We start from the raw sequence: 14,810 nt of genomic DNA, 5'->3' as shown, positions 1-14,810 counted from the left end.
ATCGTCTAACATTGGCAATACCCATGACTGACATACTTTCGTACTACGATGCGAAATTAGTACAAGAGATTTCGACAGTTGAAGAAGGACTTTTACTGACACTAGCCATTCCCCTAGCCTCTAGCCAGACAGTGTCTGAAGTTTATCGTGCAATTGTAATCCCTATGCCTCAGAAGGACTCTGTAGATGCCTTACGATACGTGATAGAGGGAGAGTACTTAGCAATCTCAGAAGGACAGATGGAAACTACAGTACTGACGAAAGCTCAGTATGACAACTGTCTTGGAAAGCCACGATACCGAATCTGTCATGAGACAATGGAAACCCACCTTTGATTCTCCTCGTGTCTAGCAACCCTCAAGTTTCACCACTCAATCTCAGCATTGAAAGTATGTGACACAGAGAAGGTTGTGTTACCCAACCCTGAACGAGCACAGAACCTTGGATACGGAATTTGGCTCCTAACATCAGCTTCAAGTGATTATACCCTTAGTAAGATTGGTACGGATGAAAATGGCCGACACACCAATGTTCCTCATAAAGGTTGTAATATCTGTTTAATCACATTAAAATGTGGACATACAATGTTCAGTGACCACATTAAAATTCGAGCTGATTTACAAAGCTGTCAGTACCTTCCAGCAACGAGAATTAATGTAAAATTACCAGATCCACTTGCACATTTAATTGACTCAGTTCCGAACATAAACGAACTTCCAAAGTATGAATCAAGCACTGGAGCAAATCTCGATTTATTAAAGAAAGTTAAAACAGAATTTATTTACTCGAATCGAAAGTTATCAACAGAATCACTAGATGCCGTAGCAAAAAAATTACTACTGAAATGAAGTCATTTAAGCCAGCACTAATCGACAAACTTGAATCTTACGTTCCAATCAAACTTTCTCTCTCGCTAACAATCATTGTCTTTGTCGGAAATCTAGCCCTACATATTCTCTTCATGTTCTTATACCATAAAGTAGCTTTTGTACGACGAATGGTACCAAATTCCATGAACCTTAACGGAAACAATGTACCGCTAAACCCAGTAGTTTCCGTACCCAAACATCTGAAAGCAGATGTAGTCACTACTTTAGCCAAACAACTAAAGCAACCGCCAACAGTCATCTCCCCAGAAGAACTTGGAACCCTCAAACGACAACGACGAAATTCCATGCCTGCAACTTCTACCATGTCACTCAACACCATGGATCGAGTTAACACAGATGACGAATTGGACTATCAAGCTCAACCCCGAGACGAGAGTATACTTTAAGCTCTTGAAAATCTTATAAAAGTTCGATAAGTATTGTTCTTTTCACAGATTAAGTACCCATTCATTCACTAAGTAAAACTAATCAGTGCTTTATATACTCGAAATAACTGTTCACTTCCAGAAATCAACCAGTGCTTTAAACCCTTCATGTAACCAGCATTCTTCTTATCCTCCTTCTAAAAGTTTAGAGCCATTTTTCAAAGAAATAACCATGATTATTTCCAGTGCTAATTCCCGTTATTCTCTTAAACTTAACCTTACCTTATGTCTTCACTCTTTACTTTGAAATTAGCAGACTTTCACATCTGTAATGTTCCTTCAAAGCTCTTAATCTTGTCTTAATTTTCCTTACTTTAAACTTTATCTCCATTTGTCTTAACTTAAACTTTATTTCTCTTAACTTCTTTAATTGTCTTTAACTTAAAAGCTTTCGTTTCAAAACTCTTTTCTAAGAAAACTTAATTTGGGTGGCTCCAACAAAAATATGTTTATATCCTCATACTGATGCAGATTATATGTTTTATAGAAGAATTGTAAAACCCAGTTTTTTCCCAAAATTTTCATGGAAAATTTTCATAAAGTCCGGTAGTGTCACGCCCCTATTTCGTCCCTCATAGTTACGTGATGATATTCCTTAAAATATCCATAATTAGGTGCTTTATTTCAATTAGTATTCAGTTAGTTTCAAGGCCATATATAGCCAGTATTTCCATCTAGGCCTGTAACCTCTAATTTGTTTATGTTTACGAAAAACAACCGCAGAGTGACAGTTTAATAGCAAACATATTAAGTGCCTAAAAGCCTCAATATTTACTTTTTTGAATTTCTTGATGATAAATTCACATAATCAGTAAATAACTTTGTGAGAGATTATGTACTTGGTGAAGTAATTATTCTGATAAAGTAGGTGCTAATACGGAACTTGTATATGTACTTAACAAACATCAAGAGACGTACAAAAGCCGGAAATTGCCCAGCTTGAAAATCAGTAAATATTTGCGAAGGACCAATACAACTCAGGACACAGTCCTGCGGAACCCACTGTCAGCAGAACACCGGAGAACCAGCCTGACAATAAGTTGCCTAACATCTTATAAAACTTGAGAAAATTTTTGCTAAAGTTATTAAATAATTATTGCTCAAATAATTAAAAATTGAACTGGAATATCTCTCTAAAAACTCTAAGTTTGAGTCAAATTCATTAGATCCGAAACCTTTATTAACAAAACTTTAAAATACAAGGCAAACTAGTGGATATATCACGCATCTGAACCGCTCAATAAAAAGCTATTACTAGCTAATTTTATTCAAAATTTATCTGCTAAAAATTGCACTGTGAAACACTAAATAAGTCCATATAAAATGTCAATTTTGCTAACTATTTGCTTCGAATATTTACCTCAATAACACCATAAAGTCAACCTTTAAAAATCAGTGCGTAACAACCCCCCTTCAGACTTGAGCTGATTGCGTAGAGTCTGTTCCCATCAAAACAGTTCTGAATGGTTCCACCGTCGATACGGGTAAAGATTTCGTGAAGATGTCGGCTGCCATTTTGCCAGTAGTAACGTAAGTAATTGAAATAGTCCCATCTTCCGTCTTGTCACGAATGAAGTGAAATTTTGTCTCAATGTGTTTGCTCCTCTTGTGCATGACTGGATTTTGGCACAATTTAATACAACTCTGGTTGTCCTCTCCAATTGCTATTGGATGTTTCTGTTGGATGCCAAAATCCTCCAGAAGTTGTTTCAGATACAACGCTTCTTGAACTGCTGCTGCCATGCCCTGATATTCTGCTTCTGATGAAGAAAGAGCAACTGTGGCCTGCTTCTTGACACCGCAGCTGAGTGCTGCGCCACGTCCGTTGAGCTGGAAGTAGTAGCCGTCGTTGATTTCTTTGTCGTTCACGTCCCCAGACCACTCTGTATCACTTTCGCGCACTAGATCATAACTAGGTTCTTCTGTGTAAGTAAGTTTTAAACTTTTTGAACCTTGAAGATATCGCAGAAGTCTTTTTCCGCACATCCAGTGTTGATTGGTAGGTGCATTCATGTATCTGGACAGAATGTTGACTGTCAACATGATGTCTGGCCTTGTCTGTTTGGCCAGATACAGAAGTGACCCAACCAAGCTTCTGTAGATCCTCTGGTCCACTTCTTTGTTTCCGTTCTGTGTTGTCTGAAGTTTCAAATTCAAATCAACTGGAGTTCTTGAGGGTTTGCATTGATCCATTTAAAAACACTCAAGCATTGTTTCTACGTAGCGTTCTTGGTCGACTGTGACTTTGCCCTCTTCTCGTCTGATTCTTAGACCCCAAAACCAGTGTAATCTTCCTCTGTCTTCTATGTGAAATGTTGCTTCGAGTGGTTTTTTGACATCGGAGATCACTGTCATGCTTCTTGATGCCACTATGATGTCGTCAACCCAGACGAAGATGAAAATGTGACCCTCTGTCTCTGCTCTTGCGAACAAGCAATGGTGATTCCTGCTTCTGGTGAAACCCTGTCTCAGTAGGAAATTTGCCAGTTCCTTATACCAGTTGTTAGCTGCCTAATTCAAACCATAAATTGATTTCTTCAGTCGGCATACTAAGTTCTCCCCATCTGATCCTTGTTTTAGAAACTCCTGTGACTGTTCCAGATACACTTTTTCCTCCATTGGTGAGTGCAGGAAAGTCGACTTGACATCAAACTGGTGCATCACATAGCCCTGCTTCGCTGATAGTTGAAGTAGAATCCTGAATGTCTCTGGCTTACAGGTGGGCGCAAAAGTTTCAAAGTAGTCCATTCCTTCCACCTTTTTGAAACCTTTTGCCACATAGCGTGCTTTGTATTTGTCCACATGACCACTGGGTCGCAATTTCACTATGTAGACACATTTTCCCGGTATGTCGTCCCTGTCTGTGGGTGGTCTCACTAGGTTCCAAGAATCGTTGTCTTGGAGTAACTTGACCCCGTCATTCATTGCCCGTTGCCACTGGTCCCAATCGTCACCTTGCTTGGCTTTGTAGACTAGTTTGGGTTCCACATAGTCTCCCTCAGTCACAGCAAGATGGGTCCTGAATTCTCCAAAAAATTGCGGCACATTCCTTGCTCGTGTTCCCCGTCTGGGCTCTGCCCTTCCACTTGCTCCAGTGCCTCTTCAAAGAAGCCTGTGAGCCTTTAAGGAGTCTGTGAGAAGACCTCCGTTTCACTGTCTTCCAATTACTCCTTCTGAGTCTCTGAGACTCCCTCTTGTTGCAGTAGATTTTTCATCCAGTGCCGCTTTATCAACATCTGAGGCATCTCGTCTCAGTGTCGTTTCTTGATTGTTCACGCTCTCTGCATCATGCCACTCCTTTTTTATTGCAGTAGATGTGCCCTGCTCCTCTTTGTTGCCATCGTCTTGATGACCATCATCTGGGTGCCAGATCCCCAGTTGCTGTGACCCCTCATCTAATAGGTCGGGCGTCTCTGTGTTGTCAGGGATTGAGCCCACTTCGGACTCCTTGATGATCACATCTCGGACTGCCACAACATTGCGTGTGTTGGGTACGTACAACAGGTATCCGTTGTCTCCTTCAGTGTAACCCACAATTTTTCCTTCCAGTGTCTTGCATTCAAGTTTGCTGACATCTCTGTCCCGCTTCCTCATGAAGACTGTGCAACCAAAAATAGATAGTTTACTAAATGAAAGCTTAGGTTTTGTACCTCGCATCAGCTCCGCTGGGCATTTTTCTTCTCCTCGTCTCACAACCAAGTTCCTGATCCTTGTTGCACGGAGAATTGCTGCCCCCACATCGTCTTGGGAAGACCCGAGTTAATGAGCAAGCTTCTTGCCATCTCCAGCAGTGCCCTGTTGCGCCTCTCAGCTAACCCATTCTATTGTGTCGTCTCTCGTATAGTCTTCTCCTGTAGAATGCCTGCATCTAAACAGTACATCTTGAACTGCCCTGAGAGAAACTCCTTCGCATTGTCTTGTTTCAAGTTCATGGGCGTCCCCACACTGAGAACCAACTTCTTCAGGCTGGCCGGTGCTTCCCTCTTTGCCTTATGTAAATCCACAAACACAGACTTTGTGTACTGGTCTGCAAACACAATGCAAAACCGAAACCCTGACAGTGACTCTACTCTGAAAGGTCCCATCACATCTGTGAACACACTCTCCAGCTTCTCTTCTGCTTGGGTCTCTGCCAATCGTGGTACAGGGGTCGTTGTGATCTTGGCCAATGCGCACATATTACATACATCATCGAGTTCCCCCACTGTTTTTGGTGCATTCCTGACCACATCCGCTTGATTCAAATGACCTAATTGTCTGTGCCACTTCCTTGCATTGTCAAGTTACACGCTGTGAGAACTCATCTTGAATTCTAGAACGCTGCAGGGTAAGTAATGCAAAATATTTTCATGTTTTAGTTTTACCCGAGTTCCCTTCTGGAGTTTCATGCAGCTATTTCCTTTCACGAAGGTGAAACTATGTACCAACTCCGTGCATCTTGAGACTGATAAGAGGTTTGAAGAGTAGTCCGGCACACACAAAAAATTTTTGAGTTCGCATTGGATTTCCCCTTTGTTTGAGGGTATGCTGATCCTCACAAAGCCTCTGCCCACCACTCTGGAAGCCTATCCGTTGGGATTTCTGAGCACTGATTGAATGGGCACAATGCATAGGAACGCATCGATGTTCGTCACTATGTGATCTGTACAACCACTGTCCGCTAGCATGCCTGCTGTCTTCCACTGGGTAATAGCTGCCCAGTATTCCTCGTCTGGTGAAGCCAATGTTAGACCCATTGCCACTGACTCATGTATGCCTCCATCTCTTTGTCTCTTGCATGCCCTGTCTAGGTGAGCTTTCTCACCACATTTGCTGCATTGTGCTGTTTCCTTCCTCCTGCAGTCCTTGGCAAAGTGTCCAGGGATCCAACACACAAAGCAGTTTCCTTTCCTGGGTCCCTTCTTGAAGTCACGCTTCAGTGCCAGTGCCACTGAGCCACTTTGTCCCCTTGTGCTTCTGTGCTGTGCTCTCATGGAAGTTCTGCAGCTTTTCCTCAACTCTGTGAAGTTCGTTGCCGGGTTAAAGTTTTCCTCTATAACAAAACTTTCATACCTCATTGGCAGACCATTGAGGACCAAGGCGCTGAAGAGGGTCTCTGAGACTGCTTCGCCTGCTTCTTGTAGCCTTGTGAGGAACTCCTGTCCTTTGATGAAGAAGCTATCCAAATCCTGAGCATCCTCGAGCTCTAGTCGAGCAAGCTGTGCCACCAAAGTCACCACTGTCGTCGTCTTCACACTCTGAAATCTCTCTTGCAAAAGATTCCAAGCCTTTGCCCCATCTCCGACGCCGTCATCTCCCACACAGTCATGTCTCATCAGCATGAGGGTTGTTGCATCTAAAGTCAGTGCCAGATGGCACCACACATTGTTCCGTTTCTCCTTGATGTCTGCAACTTCTTTCTCATATGCATCCCTCAGCACATTGTGGTTCTTCTTTTTATCATTGATCGCCCCATTGGCTAGTGGTGCAGGCTCATTGGGTTGCTCCTCTGTCCCAAGTAGTGATTTGTAGAGTCCCTTCGTCTGCATCATTGCCACAAGTCTTGTGCTCCAGATTGGAAAGTCCTGTGCCTTTCCAGTGTATGTCAGCAGCTTGACTGTCTGTTGATCCATCGTAGTTTGAGTAGGCAAAACAGTTGTGAAAAGAAAAGGTACTAAGCAGAAAAGGATTATGACTGTCAACAACCAATTAGTTTTGTTTTAGAAATTAGTTTTTTTACTTAGAAAATTGATGGGCCCATAACCTGTTGGGTTATGGGTTTTCGCAAGCGGAAGGAAAGCGTTTTTAACTAATTAGAAAATTAACTTCTCAAAATGAGAGAATAACCAGAATGATATTTTACAGTAGAATTTAGAGATTTACAGGAGAGATCTGATTATTAGATCAAGATGATGATTTGATTTTGGGGATGAAAAAAGGCTCAAAGATCAGCTGTATATATATCCATTATCAGTGCAAGAAAGTCAAGATACAAAACTAATCTTGACACCATGATATACAGTGGAGGTCGCAAGGGTTACCCAATATGCTTTGCTTCTGCAAATTTCCCAGAAATCAGTCGCAGGGGATACCATAGATGGTATGCATTTACACTTTTCTAAGAATTCGTTCAAATTTCCGGTGGTATCATAATCATAATCATGCGGCCCTGACTAGGCTCGCGTTCATTGTCCTTTCAAATCATAAAATGATGAACATAAGGTCATCTCAAATTTCGAAAAAAGATATTAAAAAATAAATAGATTGAGACAAAACTAATGGATTGATTTCGAAACCATATTTCAGATCGCAATTATGATGCCTATAACTGGACTTTATGTACAAATGTTTTTTCATTATGTAAATCTGATCTCCGCAAGTACTCCTGGGGTAATTTTAGTTTCAATCCATAAGATCGTTTCGTCTGATCGTATTAGCAGAGTTTCAAATTGTGAAAGTTTTGAGCCTTAGTCGAAAATATTTGCACAGTCCTGCATTGTTTGAACCATTAACAAATTAACGTTGCCGATTTTTATCTATTGCTTCAGAGAGATCAAAAAATTTTGAGATAAAGCCGATCTTTGTTCTGGATTGGTGGTCATGTTTGTTTGGAGCACCTGGTTTGTGTTATGGATCTATTATAATTCAACCCTACGCCCAGCTTAGTGAGCCTGTAACTTATGATAACAGAATTACGCGCAATTTATTTCAATTGTAACATGTTCTATTACAGCGCATAGTTTGTAAATTTCATGAAAATGCTTCATTCCCATTGAAAGTTTCTGTCGCTCTGTTTTCCTCAGTGGAATTGGGGATACTCGTGAGAGTAAGCCACGACTATACCATCAAAAAACTTAACTCCGCTCATTCCTGGTTTTATGTAGTAGAAAAAATGGGATGCAATTCGTTTCGAATAGATACCACATTTCTACCACCTCACCCCGAGATTTAATACCATTCAGATTTCTAATGGCAGTGCCGTGGCTTCATTCGACGAGTGTCCCGAATTCCAGTGTATGAAAATAGAGTGAATGCACAGTTCTTTTCGCTTGTGTATAAAAACAATCTAGAAGAACCGTTCGAGTCCAGTTCATGTATTTTTCCGGAGTTCTAAGTCAGCTTTATCAAAACGTAATCTGGGAAAATTAATCTGCTGTCTGAAACTTGATAATAATGTTGTGAATAATGGAATTTCCTGTTGTCTGGTCTCTATAGCACTTTGTTTTTCTCACCAGAACTTTTGCTCAATTTGTTCACACTCGAAAGTGACTTTCTTTTGCTTCCTTGAGCAAGATTGGTTTTTAAAAAGTTGTTTAAACGTGAACAGAAAATACAAAAAAGTCGCCTTCTACTCATTACAATTTATGACGTTTTTGCTAAAGGGAATTGCTTTTTGTTGGAAAAAGTGTTAATACAATTCTAGACGTTACACTCTTTGGCATAATTACGATTAGTGCAAATGATACAGCGCAATTGATTAGTACTAATCGCAAATTAATACGATTAGTACTGCTGCTACTGAGTGGAAAAGTTAAATGGTGAGCCAATTATCTGAAGTTTTTCTTTTTCAAAAAATGCTACGGAACTAGCTCTCGGAGTAACTTAGCACTTAATAGAGACTCAGGCAGATTTGTTGCCAGACGAGAGAAGTCCACTTCTAATGTCATCGAAGTTCTTTGTAACTCCTTGTATTTTTAATGTTTCTTCGTTATATAATTTTAAAGTCGAACGTCTTGTTCCAGTTATTATCTTCAACATTTATTACTTTGTAATGGCGTATTTCTTTGTTTAACGAAATACTCATCATCTTTTGCTTTTTTCCGTTTCACGCTGTATCATTTGTGTTGTCTCGTCACCTACTCGATTTGATCATTTTGCTGCAAAAAAGCCAGTACGCGGTTGTTTTGGCGCACGTGAACGCTCTGATTTTACATAAACTGGATATGGGAGATACATATTGATCCGAAAATATGTTTATTTAAGTCCTTCATCAAAATTTTCGACAATTTTCGTAGATGCGGTTCGTAACTCCATTTTCTGCAATTTGGCTAAATAAGATGAAAAAAAATTATAATTCCAGCCGCTGTAGTGTTTTGATAGTGGATAAGCTAAAAAAAATTTCCACTGATAAGTCGTTGATTTTGAGTTACTTATTTTTATTCTGTTTTATTCGATTTTATTCAGCTCAAATCTCTTCATTAAGGGCGCTGCCCACAATAAATATGCCACTATTGTCTTCAGTTAGGCATATAATTTTCGAAACAAACCAAATAATAAAGTTACCGAAATTTATCAAAAAATTTTATTTTTAACTGCCAATGAAAAGCAAAACAGCAAATTATAACATACTTTTTTACCTGCTTAGTTGCTGCATTCGATGCATTTTATTTGCTGCATTCGAAAACAAATTAAACAAATAGACCATTACAATCCATCGCCCTTAGTAGATACGAAACGGGACTATGCTTGCGACCGCATCTTGTTGAATCTAAGTCCGCTATGCTAAAACGGCTCTTGGAATTGTTTAGCCAAAGCCTACACGAACTCTCCAATGGATTAAGGTGGTAAAAATTATAGCTCGGGCCAAAGTTCCACCCCTAATCCACCCCTAATTAGCGGGGATTAGCGTGTAAAGCGTATTCCACGCTTTTTTTGTCGGGGATAATAAGACAAGCGTGTAATTTCTTTTAAAAAAAATACACTGTATTTACTCTTTTCTCCACTCTTTTTTACACTCTTTGCAAAGAGTGTGATTTAGCGTGGACTGATAAAAAATTACACTCTTACAAAATTACCATTATAATCAAAACGAAACGTATTATTAGACTAAAATCTATTGTGAAATCTAAAGGAACAGTTTTGACGCCCATCTCTACAAATATCTAATTAGCTTTTTTCGCGCGGACGAAAAATTTGAAATCGTTCCTTGGTCGCCATTGCTCCACAGCGTAAAGAATTTATTAAATGTATTGCAATACGATTTTTGGTTTGTACTCCTTTGAATTTCTTTAAAATTAAGGAAGCCAAAAATTTCGTTATGTGCAAATTTCACTAAAAATTTTACATTCTACAAATATTCTGTTTTGTCCTTTATATTTCCCCCCGTTATTGATATAAAAATTCATATCGATCATTTCAATTTTACCTCTAGGTCATTTAATACACTCAAAATTTTTGGACTTAGTTTTGATAGAAAACATTTGTATAGAAGTTCTATAGACAATGATTTTCAACTTGTGTGTCATTTCCAGTTCAACCGAGACTACCAAAAGTCGCGATATTTTAAACGTATTTCCAGTTTGATTTGTAGTTGATTAGTTGCTGAATATTGTCATTGATAATGTCTGATTGTTCCGTGAAACTATCCATTTATTTCTCCCAATAACAAGCGACTGATCTCGGAATGAGGTAGTCCATTAGAAATTCACCCTTGTGAGGACAGTTCTGTTGAGCATACCATTCTTGACTGTACCAGCATATGAGAACACCCATTCCGATTGTCAGCAGGAACCAGAAGATGGTGTTCTGGAATCTAAAATCACCAGAGAGAGAGAGAGAGAGAGAGAGAGAGAGAGAGAGAGAGAGAGAGAGAGAGAGACTTTGGCATCAGTTATCTACCTATGAGAAGCACCGGCTAGAATATAATCACAATTGGCGTTAGAAGTTAATATGCGCTATGCTGTAAGGTTTAATGGTGGCAGTGAATTCGGGTTCTCTTATTCCTAAATAGCTCCTAGGGTACAGCGGTGCGTTGTTGCACTGGGGGGGGGGGGGGGGGTCGGCAGGACTTTTACTGTTGAGGTACGGTTTATCGATTCTAGCGAGAAATATGGAAATATGGTAAAAATTGGGCAATTTGTCTCATTGTTATCCTTTATTTAATGCATTTAGTCATAACTATAGCGCATCAGTGGAGTGTAATTTCATTTAAGATTGAGAATATAAAAAGAGGTCACATTAAATTAAAAAATGCAAAATTTGTAAACCAGAGGAGACTGTGGAAATTGGAACCCAGAAATTAGTACCCCATTCATCTCGGTGCTGTAGTCCTGAAAGGGAAATTCACCGGCTTGAAAACATCAATTTTCTCACCTGTCAAATCTGTTGTTCTGCACCAAAATCATGAACCAGAATCCACATCCAGAGAACATGATGAATAAGATTGGGAAGAAGAATCCAGCAGCCATGATGATGACGTATTCGTGCACCAGAGCAGACACCAGGAACACTGTCAAAATGGAGAGGAAGTGGACATTTTTGGACCTCTTGATTCCGAATAACTTCACGAACAGGATCTCTGAGTCGTACATAATATAAGCCTGTAAAACAAATTGAGCACAAGATAAAGACAGGGTCAATAAATGGAAATTATTTACAGTATCGATTTAGCCTAACATGAGAGTGACAAAAACGCTGTTATTGTCACTTTCGGATCAGTACCTCAAAGTGTGATAGGAAAGCCACAAGCAAGTACTCCACTTTGTGCAGGAACGTCCTTTGGGAGTGAGACGTTTATAAAAAGAGATTTTTCACTAAAAATTGCTTAAGGTTTTAAATCCCTAAATCGACTTTTTTCCTCTATTTCCCGATTGTTCTTCTACTTTTCTTCCAGTTTTACTCTCACCTTCAAACGTCTTAAGCTCAAAAGTTTTTACTTTCCACCCAGTTTTATCCTTCATCTTCAAAAGTCTTAAGCTCAATTTAAAGCCTTCCTGCCTCAAGTTCGCAAAACGGCGCTGGCCGAAATGAGCCAGTTAAGTGCACTTCTCTCTGAAGCACAAAACATTGCAGACGAAACATCACAAGATGAACAAGACTTCGTTCAAGTCAAAAACAAACGAAAACGAACCCGAAATTATCAAAACACCAACTCAGAAACAATCAGACCAGTGATTAGAACGATTAATCCGAGACCAACACAAGTTCATTTTGCTCGTTTGATGAGAAATAACTTGTACTGATGCTTGTACTGCGCAGAAATCGAAAAGAAAAAGATTTATTAAATTTATTTTTTTTCGAGGAGTTATCGAAGTTTAAAGTTGTATGTGAACACGTGATATTTGGCAACATTTTGTTCTCATTTAGGAGCGTTTTTGCTCAAATTTAGACCTTTTAAAAAATTTAATTCAAAATTACATTTTACGCTTTGAAATTAATTAATTGTTTTGTGTCGCTAATAGACGAAAGGCAATGGAAGGCTATTTATGGTCTGATAGGAAACTTTACAGCTAAAAAAATCCAATTCTAATACAGGGCTGCTTTCTGAAAATCTTTTGATTTTTTTTGGTTTTGACTTAGAGTTGCTTGGAGACTAGTCACTTTTTAGTCTCGTTGGCTACGAGCATCAACTAAACCTATCTAGTACTTTTAAAAATTATCCAAACTCAAACCTATTTCTGTGTACTTGTAAGTCAGATTCAATAATGACAGATCCATTTGTGTTTCTACTGCAACCAAAAATATTTTGATAAAGGATTCTATCTTCTAACTCTTGATTTTATGACTTCTATGCCATAAGTATTCAGAATATTCAAAAAGTTTTTGTATAATTTTTCATTTTATTATTTCCTTTTGAAATCTTACCCTAATATGCTAATATTGATGGTTTCAATTTGCTGAATGAAAAATTTCAATTGATCATAGATAAAATGTTCAGAGAAAAACTTATGATTATAATTGCTTCGACATTTTCTTCTCGCAATTTTCTAATGAATTTTTGTTTGTGCCTGTGACGTTTTTCGTTTCCATAGTCATGAGATTAAATGTAATGACTAACTCATGAGTTAGGAATGACAGATGTCATTGGTTTCCCATCGAGACAGAACTCTGCGTATGTATAGAATTCCGTTCTTTTGAACTTAATGGCTTTGAAACTACTAATTTCCTAAAAAGTATCGTAATTTTAACATTTTGGTTCAAATTTGTTGTTTTTTGAGTCCTTTTAATGCAAAAAAAAACAAAGCGTTTCCGTTAAAAACTTAAATGAAAATAAAGGTTTTACTGAATAGTTCATTTTTGAATAGCGTTGACCCTTTTCTATCTCAATTTTTTTGAGTTTACTCTTTTTGCAAGTTTTGTTTTGTTCTTTATGTAGTCGTAAATTTTTTGATGAATGCTAAGAGTTTTCATAGGCTAAAAATTGAAAGTTGAAATAACTTCTTCATTGCAGTTAGTGTATAGCTAAAGGTGTTAAGCTTCTGCTAGTTTTTTTTTTCATTTGTTTTCCTTTAAAAAAAACTTCTCTTTCAGTTGTTCTTTTTTGTCAATTTGTAACCTCTTCTCATCATTAAAAGATCCCTCCCGCTTCTTATATATTCAACCTTTTAACGTGCTGATTGATATTATTCCATAACTGTTGTTTTGTTTGTGGACAATATGCGCTTTCATAAATATTTTGTGCGCGGTCAATATCCGTGTTTCTTTTTGTTTTCTGACAAATTCGCGGAATAACATATTCCAATGATTTTCAAATGAGGTCCAAGTGAACATATTTAACTTTTCAGTGTAGTTTTAACTAAATTAGCAAAAATAACAATTGAAATAAACATAATATTCAGATATTCGCTAATGTTTTCAATTATATAAATAATTTGTGTTTTCGCTAATTGTTTGTATTTTTATTACTTATTCTGCACTTTTAGTCCGTTTCTATGGCTTAAGTTAACCACAGACAGGTTCTATTGGTTTCCTAACGACGTTTTTGTGAACTTATCCCGGGGTTTTTTTTTGTGAAAAGCTACTGGTTTTTAAGACGTTTGAAGTTATTTGGTTAAAATAAAAGTTGATTGATTTTTGAGTTTCGCCTCATTATTTCTTTTTTTGTTGCGTTGTTACCTAGTCTCGTTAAGGAAAAGTCCTTTCTGCTGTGGGGCTAAAAAGTAAATTTGTTTAGTTAAGGTTTGATCTTATTGCATTTTGACATAGTTCCTTGGTGCTTTTAATTTTAGATATTGATTTTTTGCCGCAAAAAATGGTTTGTATTCGTGATTGTTTTGTTTTTTCTCCTTTTAGTCTTGTTAATGGCAGATCTTGTGCACGTTATAATGTGGCAGAGCAATATATAATTCAATTATAGTTTGGAAGTGTTACCGTTTCTTTGAAATCAAACATGCATTTTTGATTATCTCTTCATTTGGTTGACAATTAAGTCAAAAAAGTAGATGAGCTCGCGTCGGAACATCATGTGCAAATGCACATTAACAACCTTCCTTTTTAAATAAAATTCTCAAGCCATTAAAGCTAAAATGAGTACTAAAAATTAACATGCCTTGAGAAAGTCGTGAACAACCACATTCCAGGTTCTGTAGTACTGTCCATAAGAGGTAGAAGTCCACCAATCCCTGTAGAAGATACGATCTGCGAACCTCAACATCTCAGCACACGCATTGAGCCACGAATGGAGGAACATGAAGTGAAAGGTCACTAGCAGAAGAGTTCCAGGTAGGATCATACTGAACACTGATTGGATAAACAGCTCCCAGTCGAAAGCTTGCGTTCCAAACTCTAAAATAACCTG

General features: G+C 38.2%; 2 protein-coding genes across 4 annotated transcripts in view; one reads left to right on the top strand and one right to left on the bottom strand.

The window, feature by feature from the left end:
* Nucleotides 1-14,810, top strand: part of LOC142337547 (ras-related protein ORAB-1-like) — a 555,140-nt gene that overhangs the window by 15,120 nt on the left and 525,210 nt on the right. The gene's annotated exons all lie outside the window — the stretch shown is intronic.
* The window catches only part of LOC142337546 (sterol O-acyltransferase 1-like), a 29,518-nt gene continuing 25,122 nt past the window's right edge, over nucleotides 10,415-14,810 (bottom strand). For both annotated transcript variants that reach the window (XM_075386845.1, XM_075386846.1), the window contains exons 7-9: nucleotides 14,562-14,797; nucleotides 11,387-11,613; nucleotides 10,415-10,826 (exon numbers count right to left, since the gene is read on the bottom strand). In XM_075386845.1, coding sequence (XP_075242960.1) covers nucleotides 10,664-10,826; nucleotides 11,387-11,613; nucleotides 14,562-14,797 — 626 coding nt within the window. In that variant the 3' untranslated portion in view covers nucleotides 10,415-10,663. The remainder of the gene's footprint in view (nucleotides 10,827-11,386; nucleotides 11,614-14,561; nucleotides 14,798-14,810) is intronic.

This window comes from Convolutriloba macropyga, chromosome 4, assembly GCF_964194025.1.
Source record: "Convolutriloba macropyga chromosome 4, txConMacr16.3, whole genome shotgun sequence".
In the NCBI taxonomy this organism is placed as follows: Eukaryota; Metazoa; Xenacoelomorpha; order Acoela; family Convolutidae; genus Convolutriloba; species Convolutriloba macropyga.
This window is presented reverse-complemented; position numbering and strand designations above follow the sequence as displayed.